The sequence below is a fragment of the Mixophyes fleayi genome, chromosome 1 (genome assembly GCF_038048845.1).
Source record: "Mixophyes fleayi isolate aMixFle1 chromosome 1, aMixFle1.hap1, whole genome shotgun sequence".
In the NCBI taxonomy this organism is placed as follows: Eukaryota; Metazoa; Chordata; class Amphibia; order Anura; family Limnodynastidae; genus Mixophyes; species Mixophyes fleayi.
Window position 1 is genome coordinate 462,903,308 of NC_134402.1, and position 16,345 is coordinate 462,919,652.

General features: G+C 45.4%; 1 protein-coding gene across 1 annotated transcript in view; it reads right to left on the reverse strand.

Annotated features, from left to right (window-relative positions):
• Positions 1-16,345, reverse strand: part of CA9 (carbonic anhydrase 9) — a 115,549-nt gene that overhangs the window by 22,015 nt on the left and 77,189 nt on the right. Inside the window, exon 7 of the mRNA XM_075187509.1 lies at positions 9,499-9,656. Coding sequence (XP_075043610.1) covers positions 9,499-9,656 — 158 coding nt within the window. The remainder of the gene's footprint in view (positions 1-9,498; positions 9,657-16,345) is intronic.

Here is a 16,345-nt window from a genome sequence, read left to right on the forward strand (position 1 = left end):
ATAGAGAGGAAGCACAGAACGGATGTAAAGAGTGACAGTAGAGAGGAAGCACAGAACGGATGTACAGAGTGACAGTAGAAAGGAAGCACAGAACGGATGTACAGAGTGACAGTAGAGAGGAAGCACAGAACGGATGTACAGAGTGACAGTAGAGAGGAAGCACAGAACAGATGTACAGAGTGACAGTAGAGAGGAAGCACAGAACGGATGTACAGAGTGACAGTAGACAGGAAGCACAGAACAGATGTACAGAGTGACAGTAGAGAGGAAGCACAGAACGGATGTACAGAGTGACAGTAGAGAGGAAGCACAGAACAGATGTACAGAGTGACAGTAGAGAGGAAGCACAGAACAGATGTACAGAGCGCCAGTAGAGAGGAATGCACAGAACAGATGTACAGAGTGACAGTAGACAGGAAGCACAGAACAGATGTACAGAGTGACAGTAGACAGGAAGCACAGAACGGATGTACAGAGTGACAGTAGAGAGGAAGCACAGAACAGATGTACAGAGTGACAGTAGACAGGAAGCACAGAACAGATGTACAGAGTGACAGTAGAGAGGAAGCACAGAACGGATGTACAGAGTGACAGTAGAGAGGAAGCACAGAACAGATGTACAGAGTGACAGTAGACAGGAAGCACAGAATGGAAGAACAGAGCGACAGTAGAGAGGAATGCACAGGACAGATGTACAGAGCAACAGTAGAGAGGAAGCACAAGGTGGAAGTACAGAGTGACAATAGAGAGGAAGCACAGAACGGATGTAAAGAGTGACAGTAGAGAGGAAGCACAGAACAGATGTACAGAGAGACAGTAGAAAGGAATCACAGAACAGATGTACAGAGTGACAGTAGACAGGAAGCACAGAATGGAAGAACAGAGCGACAGTAGAGAGGAATGCACAGGACAGATGTACAGAGCAACAGTAGAGAGGAAGCACAAGGTGGAAGTACAGAGTGACAATAGAGAGGAAGCACAGAACGGATGTAAAGAGTGACAGTAGAGAGGAAGCACAGAACAGATGTACAGAGTGACAGTAGAGAGGAAGCACAGAACAGATGAACAGAGTGACAGTAGACAGGAAGCACAGAACGGATGTACAGAGTGACAGTAGACAGGAAGCACAGAACGGATGTACAGAGTGACAGTAGACAGGAAGCACAGAACAAATGTACAGAGCAACAGTAGAGAGGAAGCACAGAATGAATTTACAGAACGATAGCAGAAAGGAAGCACAGAACAGATGTACAGAGTGACAGTACACAGGAAGCACAGAACTGATGTACAGAGTGACTGTAGACAGGAAGCACAGAACGGATGTACAGAGAGACAGTAGAGAGGAATCACAGAACGGATGTACAGAGTGACAGTAGAGAGGAAGCACAGAACGGATGTACAGAGTGATAGTAGAGAGGAAGCACAGAACAGATGTACAGAGTGACAGTAGACAGGAAGCACAGAACGGATGTACAGAGTGACAGTAGGGAGGAAACACAAGCTGGATGTACAGAGTGACAGTAGAGAGGAAGCACAGAACGTATGTATAGAGCGACAGTAGAGAGGAATGCACAGGACAGTTGTACAGAGCGACACTAGAGAGGAAGCACAGAACAGATGTACAGAGTGACAGTAGAGAGGAAGCACAGAACAACCTTTCCTCTCTCAGGATGCAACCAAAACCATCATTCACGCTCTCATTATCTCACGCCTCAACTACTGCAACCTCCTTCTCACCGGCCTCCCCCTCTCCCATCTCACCCCCCTTCGCTCTATTCTAAATGCGGCTGCCAGACTCTTCTTCCTCTCTCGCCGCTCCTCCTCCGCTTCCCCTCACTGCCTTGCCCTTCACCGGTACCCCATCCCCTACAGAATCATCTTCAAACTCCTGACTACCACATACAAGGCACTCTCCCAGTCTACTGCCCCCTACATCTCCAACCTCCTCTCCATTCACACTCCTGCCTGCTCCCTGCACTCGGCCAATGACCGTTGCCTCTCCTCCACTCTGATCACCTCTTCCCACTCCAGAATCCAAGACTTCTCCCGAGCTGCCCCCCTTCACTGGAATGACCTCCCTCGCTCCGTCCTTCTCTCTACCACTCTCAACTCCTTCAAAAGGGCACTAAAAACCCACCTGTTCCTTATAGCCTACCATGCTTCCTCCTAACCCGCTCTCCCCTCCCTCCTCCCTTCCCCTTTTCTCTCCTTTACATCAACTGGCCCCTTTGTACCTGAGTTTTGTTCACCCTCCCTTAGGATGTAAGCTCATTTGAGCAGGGCCCTCTTTTCCCTCCTGTGTCCTTACCTACTCTTCTGCTCCGTCATTTCTGCATTAGCCTGCTTGGAGCCTCTGAAGTGTTGGTATTTTTGTTTAATGCTCAGTAATATTTTACCCTGTACTGTCTATTGTTTGTGCATTGTACGGTGCTGCGGAACTCTTGTGGCGCCTAACAAATAAAGGATAATAATAATAATAATAATAACGGATGTACAGAGTTACAGTAGGGAGGAAACACAAGGTGGAAGTACAGAGCGACAGTAGAAAGGAAGCACAGAACGGATGTACAGAGCGACAGTAGAGAGGAATACACAGAACAGATGTACATAGTGACAGTAGAGAGGAAGCACAGAACGGATGTACAGAGTGACAGTAGACAGGAAGCACAGAACGGATGTACAGAGTGACAGTAGAGAGGAAGCACAGAACGGATGTACAGAGTGACAGTAGAGAGGAAGCACAGAACGGATGTACAGAGTGACAGTAGAGAGGAAGCACAGAACGGAAGTACAGAGCGACAGTAGAGAGGAATGCACAGGACAGATGTACAGAGTGACAGTAGACAGGAAGCACAAGGTGGAAGTACAGAGTGACAATAGAGAGGAAGCACAGAACGGATGTAAAGAGTGACAGTAGAGAGGAAGCACAGAACGGATGTACAGAGTGACAGTAGAAAGGAAGCACAGAACGGATGTACATAGTGACAGTATAGAGGAAGCACAGAACGGATGTACAGAGTGACAGTAGAGAGGAAGCACAGAACAGATGTACAGAGTGACAGTAGAGAGGAAGCACAGAACGGATGTACAGAGTGACAGTAGAGAGGAAGCACAGAACAGATGTACAGAGTGACAGTAGAGAGGAAGCACAGAACGGATGTACAGAGTGACAGTAGAGAGGAAGCACAGAACAGATGTACAGAGTGACAGTAGAGAGGAAGCTCAGAACGGATGTACAGAGTGACAGTAGAGAGGAAGCACAGAACAGATGTACAGAGTGACAGTAGAGAGGAAGCACAGAACGGATGTACAGAGTGACAGTAGAGAGGAAGCTCAGAACGGATGTACAGAGTGACAGTAGAGAGGAAGCACAGAACAGATGTACAGAGTGACAGTAGAGAGGAAGCACAGAACAGATGTACAGAGTGACAGTAGACAGGAAGCACAGAACGGATGTACAGAGTTACAGTAGGGAGAAAACACAAGGTGGATGTACAGAGTGACAGTACACAGGAAGCACAGAACTGATGTACAGATTGACAGTAGAGAGGAAGCACAGGACAGATGTACAGAGCGACACTAGAGAGGAAGCACAGGACAGATGTACAGAGTGACACTAGAGAAGAAGCACAGAACGGATGTACAGAGTGACAGTAGAAAGGAAGCACAGAACAGATGTACAGAGTGACAGTAGAGAGGAAGCACAGAACAGATGAACAGAGTGACAGTAGAGAGGAAGCACAGAACAGATGTACAGAGCGACACTAGAGAGGAAGCACAGAACGGATGTACAGAGTGACAGTAGAGAGGAAGCACAGAACAGATGAACAGAGTGACAGTAGAGAGGAAGCACAGAACAGATGTACAGAGCGACACTAGAGAGGAAGCACAGAACGGATGTACAGAGCGACAGTAGAGAAGAAGCACAGAATGGATGTACAGAGTTACAGTAGGGAGAAAACACAAGGTGGATGTACAGAGTGACAGTACACAGGAAGCACAGAACTGATGTACAGATTGACAGTAGAGAGGAAGCACAGGACAGATGTACAGAGCGACACTAGAGAGGAAGCACAGGACAGATGTACAGAGCGACACTAGAGAAGAAGCACAGAACAGATTTACAAAATTACAGTGGGGAGGAAACACAAGGTGGAAGTACAGAGTGACAGTAGAAAGGAAGCAGAGAACGGATGTACAGAGAGACAGTAGACAGGAAGCACAGAACAGATGTACAGAGTGACAGTAGAGAGGAAGCACAGAACGGATGTACAGAGTGACAGTAAAGAGGAAGCACAGAATGGATGTACAGAGTGACAGTAGAGAGGAAGCACAGAACGGATGTACAGAGTGACAGTAGAGAGGAAGCACAGAACGGATGTACAGAGTGACAGTAGAGAGGAAGCACAGAACAGATGTACAGAGTGACAGTAGAGAGGAAGCACAGAACGGATGTACAGAGTGACAGTAGAGAGGAAGCACAGAACAGATGTACAGAGTGACAGTAGACAGGAAGCACAGAACAAATGTACAGAAAGATTGCAGAGAGGAAGCACAGAACAGATGTACAGAGTGACAGTAGACAGTAAGCACAGAACGGATGTACAGAGTGACAGTAGGGAGGAAACACAAGGTGGATGTACAGAGTGACAGTACACAGGAAGCACAGAACGGATGTACAGAGTGACAGTAGACAGGAAGCACAGAACGGATGTACAGAGTGACAGTAGAGAGGAAGCACAGAACAGATGCACAGAGTGACAGTAGAGAGGAAGCACAGAACAGATGTACAGAGTGACAGTAGAGAGGAAGCACAGAACGGATGTACAGAGCGACAGTAGAGAGGTTTGCACAGGACAGATGTACAGAGCGACACTAGAGAGGAAGCACAGAACGGATGTACAGAGTGACAGTAGAGAGGAAGCACAGAACGGATGTACAGAGTGACAGTAGGGAGGAAACACATTGTGGAAGTACAGAGTGACAGTAGAGAGGAAGCACAGAACGATGTACAGAGCGACAGTAGAAAGGAAGCACAAGGTGGAAGTACAGAGTGACAATAGAGAGGAAGCCCAAAGTAGAAGTACAGAGCAACAGTAGAGAGGAAACACAAAGTGGAAGTAAAGAGCCATATTAGACAGGAAGTACAGGACAGAAGTATAGAGCACAAGTAGAGAGGAAGCACAAAGGGGAAGACAGAGCAACAGTAGAGTGGAAGTACAGAGCGACAGTAGAGAGGAAGCACAAAATGGAAGTACAGAGCAACAGTAAAGTAGAGGTACAGAGCCAAAGTAGACAGGAAGCACATGTCAGAAGTACAGAGCGACAGTAGAGAGGAAGCACAGAGCGACAGTAGAGAGGAAGCACAAAATGGAAGTACAGAGCAACAGTAGAGTGAAAGTACAGAGCGACAGTAGAGTGAAAGTACAGAGCGACAGTAATGTGAAAGTACAGAGTGACAGTAGAGTGAAAGTACAGAGCGACAGTAGAGTGAAAGTACAGAGCGACAGTAGAGAGGAAGCAAGAAATGGAAGTACAGAGCAACAGTAGAGAGGAAGCACAAAGTGGAAGTACAGAGTGACAGTAGAGTGGAAGTACAGAGTGACAGTAGAGAGCAAACACAAAGTGGAAGTACAGAGCGACAGTAGAGGGAAGCAAAAGTGAAAGTGCAGAGCCATTTTAGACAGGAAGTACAGAACAGAAGTATAGAGCACAAGTAGAGAGCAAACACAAAGTAGAAGTACAGAGCGACAGTAGAGAGGAAGCACAAATTGGAAGACAGAGCAACAGTAGAGAGAAAGTACAGAGTTATAGTAGAGAGAAAGTACAAGTGACAGTAGAGAGAAAGCAAAAGTGGAGGTACAGAGCCAAAGTAGCCACGAAGCACAGGACAGAACTACAGAGAGAGGAAGTAGAGAGGAAGTATAGAGCGACAATTGAGAGAAAAAATGAAGTATAGCTTGACAATAAGGCTGAACTAAAGAGCAACAGTTTAAAAGATAATGTAGAGGATGGAACTATAGATTAAAATCCATTAAAATGCTTTTTTCTTTTAATCAAGTATTTGGCAATGTCATTTGTTTTTATTTTTTTAAATACATTTTATCTTTATTATAGTTATTTAGAAACTATTTACTTTGATTGACTTTTCTAATTATGTTGAGTTAAAGTTTTAACTAAATTAATAATGGCTAAATTTACTCTGCATGATATGATTAAGCACTCCATGGGGCCTATTTATCAAAGTAATCCCCCCTTGAAAATCCCCGGAAACACTTGTTTTCAGGGATTTACCGGTGAATCATTATGTATTATAGTAGCATCGCAGCAGATATCTCAGATATCTGCTGCTTTGCCTCTATTAGCCTTTTTCTGAGCACTTCCCATAACAGTGTATGGGGAGTGCTCAGTAACGCTATGTATGAAAGGGTGGCCGGTGAAGTATTTCTCTTTTTTTACATGTTAATGTACGCCATCTGAAGGTAGCGCCATCTGAAGCTAGCGCCATCTGAAGCTGGTGCCATCTGAAGCTAGCGCCATCTGAAGCTAGCGCCATCTGAAGGTAGCGCCATCTGAAGCTGGTGCCATCTGAAGCTAGCGCCATCTGAAGCTGGTGCCATCTGAAGCTAGCGCCATCTGAAGCTGGTGCCATCTGAAGCTAGCGCCATCTGAAGCTGGCACCATCTGAAGCTGGTGCCATCTGAAGCTAGCGCCATCTGAAGCTGGTGCCATCTGAAGCTAGCCCCATCTGAAGCTGGTGCCATCTGAAGCTAGCGCCATCTGAAGCTAGTGCCATCTGAAGCTAGCGCCATCTGAAGCTGGTGCCATCTGAAGCTAGCGCCATCTGAAGCTAGCGCCATCTGAAGCTGGTGCCATCTGAAGCTAGCGTCATCTGAAGGTAGCGCCATCTGAAGCTAGCGCCATCTGAAGCTAGCGTCATCTGAAGGTAGCGCCATCTGAAGCTAGCGCCATCTGAAGGTAGTGCCATCTGAAGCTGGCGTCATCTGAAGCTGGCGTCATCTGAAGCTGGCGCCATCTGAAGCTGGCGTACATTAACATAAGTGAAACATTTCACTGAAAAATGTTCTGCTCCGAAGAGCAGAGCTGCACAGCGCATGTGTGGAGGGATCACATGATCCCTCCATGTCACATGCCTCAGGTTCCTTCAGACAGGGATCTCTGTGCCAGGGCCATCTTTTCCATTGGGCATGATAGGCAGCTGCCCGGGGGGCCCTAAGGGCAAGGGGGCCCCATAGGCACGGCTCTTAATGAGAATAAATAATCCTGTAAAAGAAAAAAATCTGCAAAAAAACAAACCTTCAAGGGTCACTGAGCAAGTACATCTATCTATCTCTATCTCTATATATCTATATCTATATCTGTATCTGTATACATCTATATATCTATATCTATGTCTAGGGGCCCCGGCGCACTGCTTTGCTCGGGGGCCTATAATGTTGTTAAGATGGTCCTGCTCTGTGCGCATGCCCGAGTTTACCGGTCGGCGCATCCGCACAGGGATTGAAAGAGGGGCGAGCAGCACCTCATAGGGAGGAAAAGAGAAGAAGCCAGTGAAAGGTAAGTGAAACACTTCATAAGACCAGCCGTTTTTCGGAACGGCTGTTCCTGTGATTTTTAATACATATGAGAAACTTTTCAATCCGCATCTATGCGATGAGGATTGAAAAGTTTCTACAGAAAAAACCGAAGGGTCATAAATAGACCCCCACATGCCCTGAATACATGTACACGAGCGCCATCTAGTGACAAAGCTTAGTTTTACCTCTGCAGGTTATATTATAGAGATATGTAATGAATGGGGAACCCTTTCCTCTCCCTGCCACACACCATTGGTGCTGAGAGCAGTGATCGTGCCAGTGCTGCACAGCAATATTATAAGTGACAATCTGGTTCTACTGTGATCACAGATTTCTGAAACATTGATGTGCGGCAGCTGGAGGTGGGGGGGCCTAGCCGCCTGCTGGCAAATCTGGGAGCCAGGCATCAGATTCCTCATAGGCTGCTGAGTCTCGGGCTAAATTCTACCAGTCAACCCCTGCGGCTGCTTATGGAGTTTTGATGGAGGTTGTGGGGGAGCTGTGCTGACCATTATTAACAATTTATTAGATTTTATTAGCAGCTCTGGACCTGCAGCAATAGGAGACCCTCATAATGAGATGCCGGTGGTCAATAAAAAAAAATATTTCGTCTTAATGGAACATCTCCCCCCGGGCAGGGATTATAAATAAATCTAGAAACCAGAGCTGGCTGAGACTACATATCCCAGAGTCCCCGGTGGCTGGAAAGATATTGCACAATCACACCAGACCGGACAAGGGAGTGTGTCAGTTACAGTGGAGAGCGGAGGAATCACAACCGGGTGAGGGAGAGAGGAGACAGATCTATGTGTGAGGAGGAGAAAACTAACTGAGACAGAACTGTGAGAAGATAGACATATATTAATGAGATTGATCTAGTAAGAGAAATATATCTATATCTATGTATCTATCTATCTATATATATGGCACAAGAAAAAGATATAAATGGCGCTAGTAACAACAACGAAACACAAATATAAATGTCCAAGAAGTGTATATAATATATATATATATATATATATATATATATATATAGATCTGCAAGAGCCCCACAAACACTTGTCTCATTTGCAAGCGGCAGCCAAATTGCAAAGTACCAGATGGTCAGTCCGGATAAATTTCTAGAACATAAAACGGCAAAGGCGTCTCATAGTGTAATAATATATAAGAATAATGGACCCTATATTGAGGTATTAGGAGTACCAGATGGAGACTTGTCTAGTAGTGAATCCTTACGTCTGTCAGGATATCCCTCTGGATCTCACCATACATATAAAGACATAATGCAGAAGACCAGTAATTGTGGGGTATTGTGATACCTCCCTGGCACACATTGTGATGTGGAGATAGAGATCAATCCAAACAGCAGTAAAATAATCAAGTAATCATTCCACAATACAGCACCGGTCACTGTCAGTGAAAAGAAAGGTGAAATAGCAACAAAAAAATTAAAATTGAAAGAAGGGAGGAAGCCAAAATTCTGTGTCTCCTAATCACCCAAATAAAGTTATGCCTACCGGATTTCATATATAATTGGCTTATCTACAACAAATCCTGATCGTCATCCTTTGGGTGGAAATATGTATGGTTAAATCTTATCCTCCATGCGATAGTCATAAAAAATTATAAGGGAGAATATAGTGTAATACGTAATAAACAAAGATTTGTTCAATAACAATGCAATGAATGCACTCACATTATAGAAGCAATAGAAAGCTTATCTGTTAGTCCAAAAAGATGTATCCATAATCGGCTGTAATAGATATCTAACGTATCACCAACAGTCCAGCACTCGTTAAAAACAGATAATATCGATAGCGTTACCTCAATGCGTTTCGTCTGTCACTTCGAGAGAGGTGACAGACGAAACGCATTGAGGATACATCTGTTACACTCCTACCTGTTTTGCGGACAGAGAGATGGTCTGGTTGAAGATGGTCCAGTTGACCGTTTGGAAGCATGGTGGGGTTGTCAGGGATCCATTGTAGCGGTAATATCTGTCAAGCCGTTGGGGTAATAATCCACGAATATCAAACCCAGGTATCTCTGTGCTTTTTCCTGTGACACAAATAATATATGTGTGGTATATATATATATATATATATATATATATATAAATATATATATACAAGTTAACCTGTGCATGATACTCATGCATTCTAGTCAAATCAAGCTACTTAAGGTGTTAAAAAGGTTCTTGTCATGCATTTGGGCCATAGCCCAGGCCTCAACCACCGACCACTCCCCACTGTCACCCCCGGCAACCACCAACCACTCCCAACTGTCACTTCTCCTTCAAGAAATATATATATATATATATTTTAAATCTTTATAAACACTTTTAACAATTAACAAATTAAATTAACAAATTAAAAACATCTTAGTATACGAAATTTCAGCCCTTTCTGAATTTTTTTTCCACACACACTAAGAATTTAGTAGGTCAGTGTATAACTCTGCCCAGCAGGTGGCGCTGCAGCTTGGTTTTATTTTTTCCACACACAGACAGACAAACTAACACACGCCACTAGACATTTATATATTAGATAAACATACACACACACAAACACATGAACATACAGCGATACAGAAGGTGAGAGGATCGCACTCTCAGTTTACACTATATCACCCACATATACTAAAGCTCAAACAGCTGCAGGAGGTTTGCTGTGTTCAGCCTAAACCTTTTAATAACTTCCTGCTCTGAGAGGGAGTCCAGCTTCTGCGCAGCCTAAACGGACCCTGGTGTTGGGGATGTTCATATCTCCTTCTCTGTGCAGTCTCCAAAAGTTATGTTTCGCCAAAATACCCAAGAATAACTTTCCTCACCTCTCCTTTTTCATCCACCCTTAGATTAATGAAGTTATGGGCCTTTTTATAAGACTATTAGCGGCATAGACCATTATGTGGTTTCTAATCGCGCCTATCCAAAGCAGCGTGTTGATTCTGGGTTTCTGACAGCGAAATTGTGGCGATTTGCAGTATCGCAGCTTCAAACATTTGGCAACTTGTACTGTTAAAATGGGCAAAATTCGGAATGGCGATTTGTAGCGTGGCGATTTTGGTAACATCTGTTTACTGGCGATTGACTATCATCTCGCACTTCATACATCGGTGGGACTAAACTCACCCAAGAAAATCGCAGCTTGATATCTTTTGCTACTGAAGTCTAGTCCAGGATGTGTAGAGATAATACCGACTTGACACCAAGGTGTATGGTCCAAGGAGATCTGTGCTCCTTGAAGTTACCATCTAAGACCAGTCTTGTTTATGATCAATATTTGCAGATATCTTTAGGTATATTTATCCTCACTGGGATTAGGCCTAAGACATATGTCAAACTTAAATCATATGCTCATAAGGTAACTATAGTAATCACATATCTTGCTTAATAATGGACCTAATCATGTGATTTTCATATACAATTGTGTGGAAAGTTTAGTGAATGTGAAATGTGAAATTGCTTATTTGTGATGTGTTGCAGAAAAGATATGGCAGTTATAATAGTCATTCACACCCAGGTGTAAATTCTCACCCATCCTCCCCATACTAACAGGGCCTGATCAACCAATAAGCTGATCAGGCTGCAGCCTAGGGTGCTGGGAGGGTGGGGGCGCAGCGCCGGCAACATTTAATTTTTTTTTATATTATGAATGAGTCTGCGCACCTGGAGCTACCCCTTGTGCTGACTCCACGATTCCACTCTGCCGCTGCAGCTCCATCCCCCTCCCCTCATTTCCTCTTCTACTCCTCACTGGCTGTCGGGTGTGATGTCATCTATCGTCCCAATGGTGGCAGTGGGGAGCTGCGGGGCTGATGGAAAAGAAGAAGACAGATAAGTAAAGATTTGTGTTTTTTTGCAAAAGGGGGGAGAGTGTGCTGAGTGAGGAGAGAGGGTGTGCTGAAGGGGGTACAGAGGGTGTTCAGAGAGGGGGACAGAGAGTGTGCTGAAGAGGGGATAGAGGGTGTGCTGAAGGGGAACAGAGGGTGCTCAGAGAGGGGTGGCAGAGAGTGTGCTGAAGGGGGTACAAAGGGTGTTCAGAGAGGGGGGCAGAGAGTGTGCTGAGCGAGGACAGAGAGTGTGCTGAAGGGGAACAGAGGGTGCTCAGAGAGGGGGGGCAGATAGTGTGCTGTGCGAGGACAGAGGGTGTGCTGAAGGTGAACAGAGGGTGTTCAGAGGGGGGGCAGAGAGTGTGCTGAGCGAGGACAGAGAGTGTGCTGAAGGGGAACAGAGGGTGTTCAGAGTAAGGGGAAAGAGAGTGTGCTGAAGGGGAACAGAGGGTGCTCAGAGAGGGGGGGCAGAGAGTGTGCTCAGCGAGGACAGAGGGTGTGCTGAAGGGGAACAGAGGGTGTTCAGAGGGGGGGCAGAGAGTGTGCTGAGCGAGGACAGAGGGTGTGCTGAAGGTGAACAGAGGGTGTTCAGAGGGGAGGCAGAGAGTGTGCTGAGCGAGGACAGAGAGTGTGCTGAAGGGGAACAGAGGGTGTTCAGAGTAAGGGGAAAGAGAGTGTGCTGAAGGGGAACAGAGGGTGCTCAGAGAGGGGGGGCAGAGAGTGTGCTCAGCGAGGACAGAGGGTGTGCTGAAGGGGAACAGAGGGTGTTCAGAGGGGGGGCAGAGAGTGTGCTAAGCGAGGACAGAGGGTGTGCTGAAGGTGAACAGAGGGTGTTCAGAGGGGGGGCAGAGAGTGTGCTGAGCGAGGACAGAGAGTGTGCTGAAGGGGAACAGAGGGTGTTCAGAGTAAGGGGAAAGAGAGTGTGCTGAAGGGGAACAGAGGGTGCTCAGAGAGGGGGGGCAGAGAGTGTGCTCAGCGAGGACAGAGGGTGTGCTGCAGGGGAACAGAGGGTGTGCTGAAGGGGAACAGAGGGTGTTCAGAGGGGGGGCAGAGAGTGTGCTGAGCGAGGACAGAGGGTGTGCTGAGCGAGGACAGAGAGTGTGCTGAAGGGGAACAGAGGGTGTTCAGAGGGGGGGCAGAGAGTGTGCTGAGCGAGGACAGAGGGTGTGCTGAAGGTGAACAGAGGGTGTTCAGAGGGGAGGCAGAGAGTGTGCTGAGCGAGGACAGAGAGTGTGCTGAAGGGGAACAGAGGGTGTTCAGAGTAAGGGGAAAGAGAGTGTGCTGAAGGGGAACAGAGGGTGCTCAGAGAGGGGGGGGCAGAGAGTGTGCTCAGCGAGGACAGAGGGTGTGCTGCAGGGGAACAGAGGGTGTGCTGAAGGGGAACAGAGGGTGTGCTGAAGGGGAACAGAGGGTGTTCAGAGGGGGGGCAGTGAATGTGCTGAAGAGGGGATAGAGGGTGTTCAGAGGGGGGGGGGCAGAGAGTGTCCTGAGCGAGGACAGAGGGTGTGCTGAAGGGGAACAGATAATATGGTGAACCTACCATTTATTTACTGTTTGTATATAGAATTCTAGTGATTATTTTTATTACAATAAGTATACTGTTGTACCTTTCTAACTGTATTTTTGTCCTGGATAGGCTTCCCCGGCATAGTAAGGCATTCCTCGGTGGTCAGCCAGGGGAAGGTGGGTATAATTAGGCCAGATAATCCCGTTATCTTCACACATGGAACTTGTGACTGTCTTACCCATCAACATGTGAAAAATGTTGTGGTGTCTGCCACCCAGGACACTTCTCGAGTTACTTTTTATGGCTAGAGTTTCTTGTAGGTTCTGAGTAGATTAGAAGTCGGTCTCTTGCAGTCCTTGTATGCCCGTGTTCCAGGACTTATCTCAGGAACCTCAGACTTATATTTCAGGCAAACAGAAAGAAATGATTGTGCAGGGGGATAGAGTAGCACCTTTCTTAGATCTTCCTGGGACTACAATTACTTTATGTTCAGACGTAGTCCGTTTGTGTTCCGTATCTTGAGTGAAATAGCTCTGCACATTCCCAGTAGAAACACGGGCGTTACGCCAACGAACGCCTATGTCACTTACAACAGCCTTCAACTAGAGAGGCAGAACGGGGAAGGGAATGGGCAGAGGAACATAGACCATGTACAGTAAGGGCGAGCCGACGAAGATGCAGTAGATTGAAGTCCTGGGTTGTTGGTAAGTACGCCTGGTGTCAGCCGTATCACTTGTACCAGCTACAGGGCAAGTGATAGTGATGACTATCACAGCATAGTCTTTATATTAAAAACTACATGTATGTCTGCCGCTAGCTAGCACAGAACAGCGGTAAGCAAGGAAGATAGACTGTATAAATGCATTGTATGCTCACAATTGGGATTTGTGTAAAAAAAAATACAATTTTAAATTCATATTTTTATTAATGATTATACTGCTGAGTTATTCATTTATGACATTCTGACGTGACCTTGTAGTGAACAAGCGCTAACTGTGAACGTTTAAGTGTGTAATAACATCTGTAAAATAATGTGTATGTGAAATACAAACATGAACACTGATGAATAATACCAGCAGGATGGCAACCCAAAGAGGGAAAAATCAGATATTAAAATGCAAGAAAATAAATATAATAGAATTAAAAAAAACGAAGATGAAAATAAAATAATTGGAAATAAAATCAATACAACAGAGTGTAGAACAGTGATAATATCTCTTTGCAGGATATGCGTTGAGCGTTACGGAGCGGCAGCGCCCTGGAGCAGCACTCACCCTATGCCCGCTCTTCGTGTTGCCAGATCAGATTGTCCTCGTTCTGTTAGGATGTTTAGACCGCGTGGGGAACGCGGAAGCTGCTGATAGGCCAAAAATGTAATTGAAGTGGGACTCATACGTGTTTCGTCCATTAGAGACTTTATCCAGATACAGGTATAGTGGTGAGGAGGTTAGAAATAGCATCTCCCTCTGAACGAGTGGGTGACCATTATTGTCTTTAATAAACATTGGTAAACAAGATAAGAATAGTGAATGAAGCCGGCTGATTGCTGGTATCATCATATTGGATCAAGGGTAGGATAAATAAATACAAATGGAAAGAAATAAAGAAAAAAAATATTTTTAAAAAGAATAAAATATTAAAACAAGCAAAATAAATAAAGATCTGACATGTATCACGCGTGACTGCTTGTTAATGGGAAAACCAGCGTCTTTTCTGTCTGATATAAATGCTACAGGAGAAAATAGGTGCAAGAGGTTTTATAACGTTAGGAATTAACTCAGATTGAAGTCTAGATTGAGGCTTTATGGTTCCAGAGTTTTGAGTTCGTAAATCCCTTTGACCTGGACCAGATACAGTATCTGGAGATACGTTCGGATTTGAATACGATTGGAATTATGCTCAAGTTCCGTGCTCCTTTTAAAACGCAATTTGAATCAGGCCCTACTCGTCTATGACCACCAGATGGCAGTGTTATCCCACTAGTGGTTATTCTAACCTTGTATAGTACACAGTTCTGCTTGATCAATGTGTTATGTTTCTAATACAGGTCTGACTCTATCATTTGTCCTCTTCCCTGCTGGTATGAGCTCCACTTATCATTGGAGAGTGACATGTCAGGGTTTGTATAGATGCCACTATGGACTAAGAGCGATAGAGGTAGGTATGATGTGGAGGGAATGGGGGCTTGTAGTGGGGTGCACCATGGCTACGTGCCTCACGTCTGCCACGGTCCTGGAATCAGCACTCGGGAGAGAGCACCTTGGCATAGCTCTTGGCAGGAGTGAGGAATCAGGTGGTCACTGGATAACGATTACTAGGAGCTACCAGAGAGAGAAGGAAAACTTGCTTTAGCCGATTCTAGGTACAAGCAGGACTCCTCCAAGGAATGTTCCCTCCTGGGGAAGTGATAGTTTCTGAGACCCCAGATCTTGCAGCTGTTCCTTGGTTGATGGGAGTGCAGACGCAGTTTTAGTAGATGCAACGAAAGGTGCCTGGATTGCAACGCTTGTATCTCCCGGGCCTGACAGTGGCCTGGACGCTTAACAAAAAAGAAAAACAAGGTCCCCAATCACAAAATTAAGGTGCTGTTTTGATCTGAATCTCCTTCTGCAACAGAATCTGGGGCCAGATTCATTAAGGAAAGTAAAGCAAAGGAACGAGTAGCTTTTAACTTTGGCAAAACCATGTTACAATACAAGGGGTGCAAATGAGTTTATTATTTTGCACATAAGGTAAATACTGGCTGTTGTTTCATGTAGAACACAAATACTTGATAGCTTTATTTTTACACTGACATTAAACGTTGATCTAGGACATGTCCTACCCAGTGGTGGGATTCAGCCAGTTCGCACCTGTTCGCCAGAACCGATACCTAATTCATCATCATCATCATCATTTATTTATATAGCGCCAACATATTCCGTAGCGCTTTACAATTGGGGACAAACGTAATAAACTAATAAACAAACTGGGTAAAACAGACAAAGAGGTGAGAAGGCTGCTCGCAAGCTTACAATCTATGGGACAATGGGAGATTGACACATGAGGTTAAGTATACATTTTGCATCTTGGCCCAGCCAGACTGCAAAGGTAGGGTGACTCATAAGCTAAATGATCCTGTCACACAACAATGTTGGTTCGGGGGTAGTTGTCTTGTGTGAAATTGTGTAACAGGCTAAAGGTAGTGAGGTTAAGATGGTGGTTGAGGAATATTATAAGCTTGTCTGAATAGGTAGGTTTTCAGAGAACGCTTGAAAGTTTGTAGAACAGAGGAGAGTCTTATTGTGCGAGGGAGAGAGTTCCATAGAGTGGGTGCAGCCCGAAAAAAGTCCTGTAACCGGGAATTTGAGGATGTAATGAGGGTGGATGAGAGACGCAGATCTTTTGCAGAACGGAGTTGCCGAGTTGG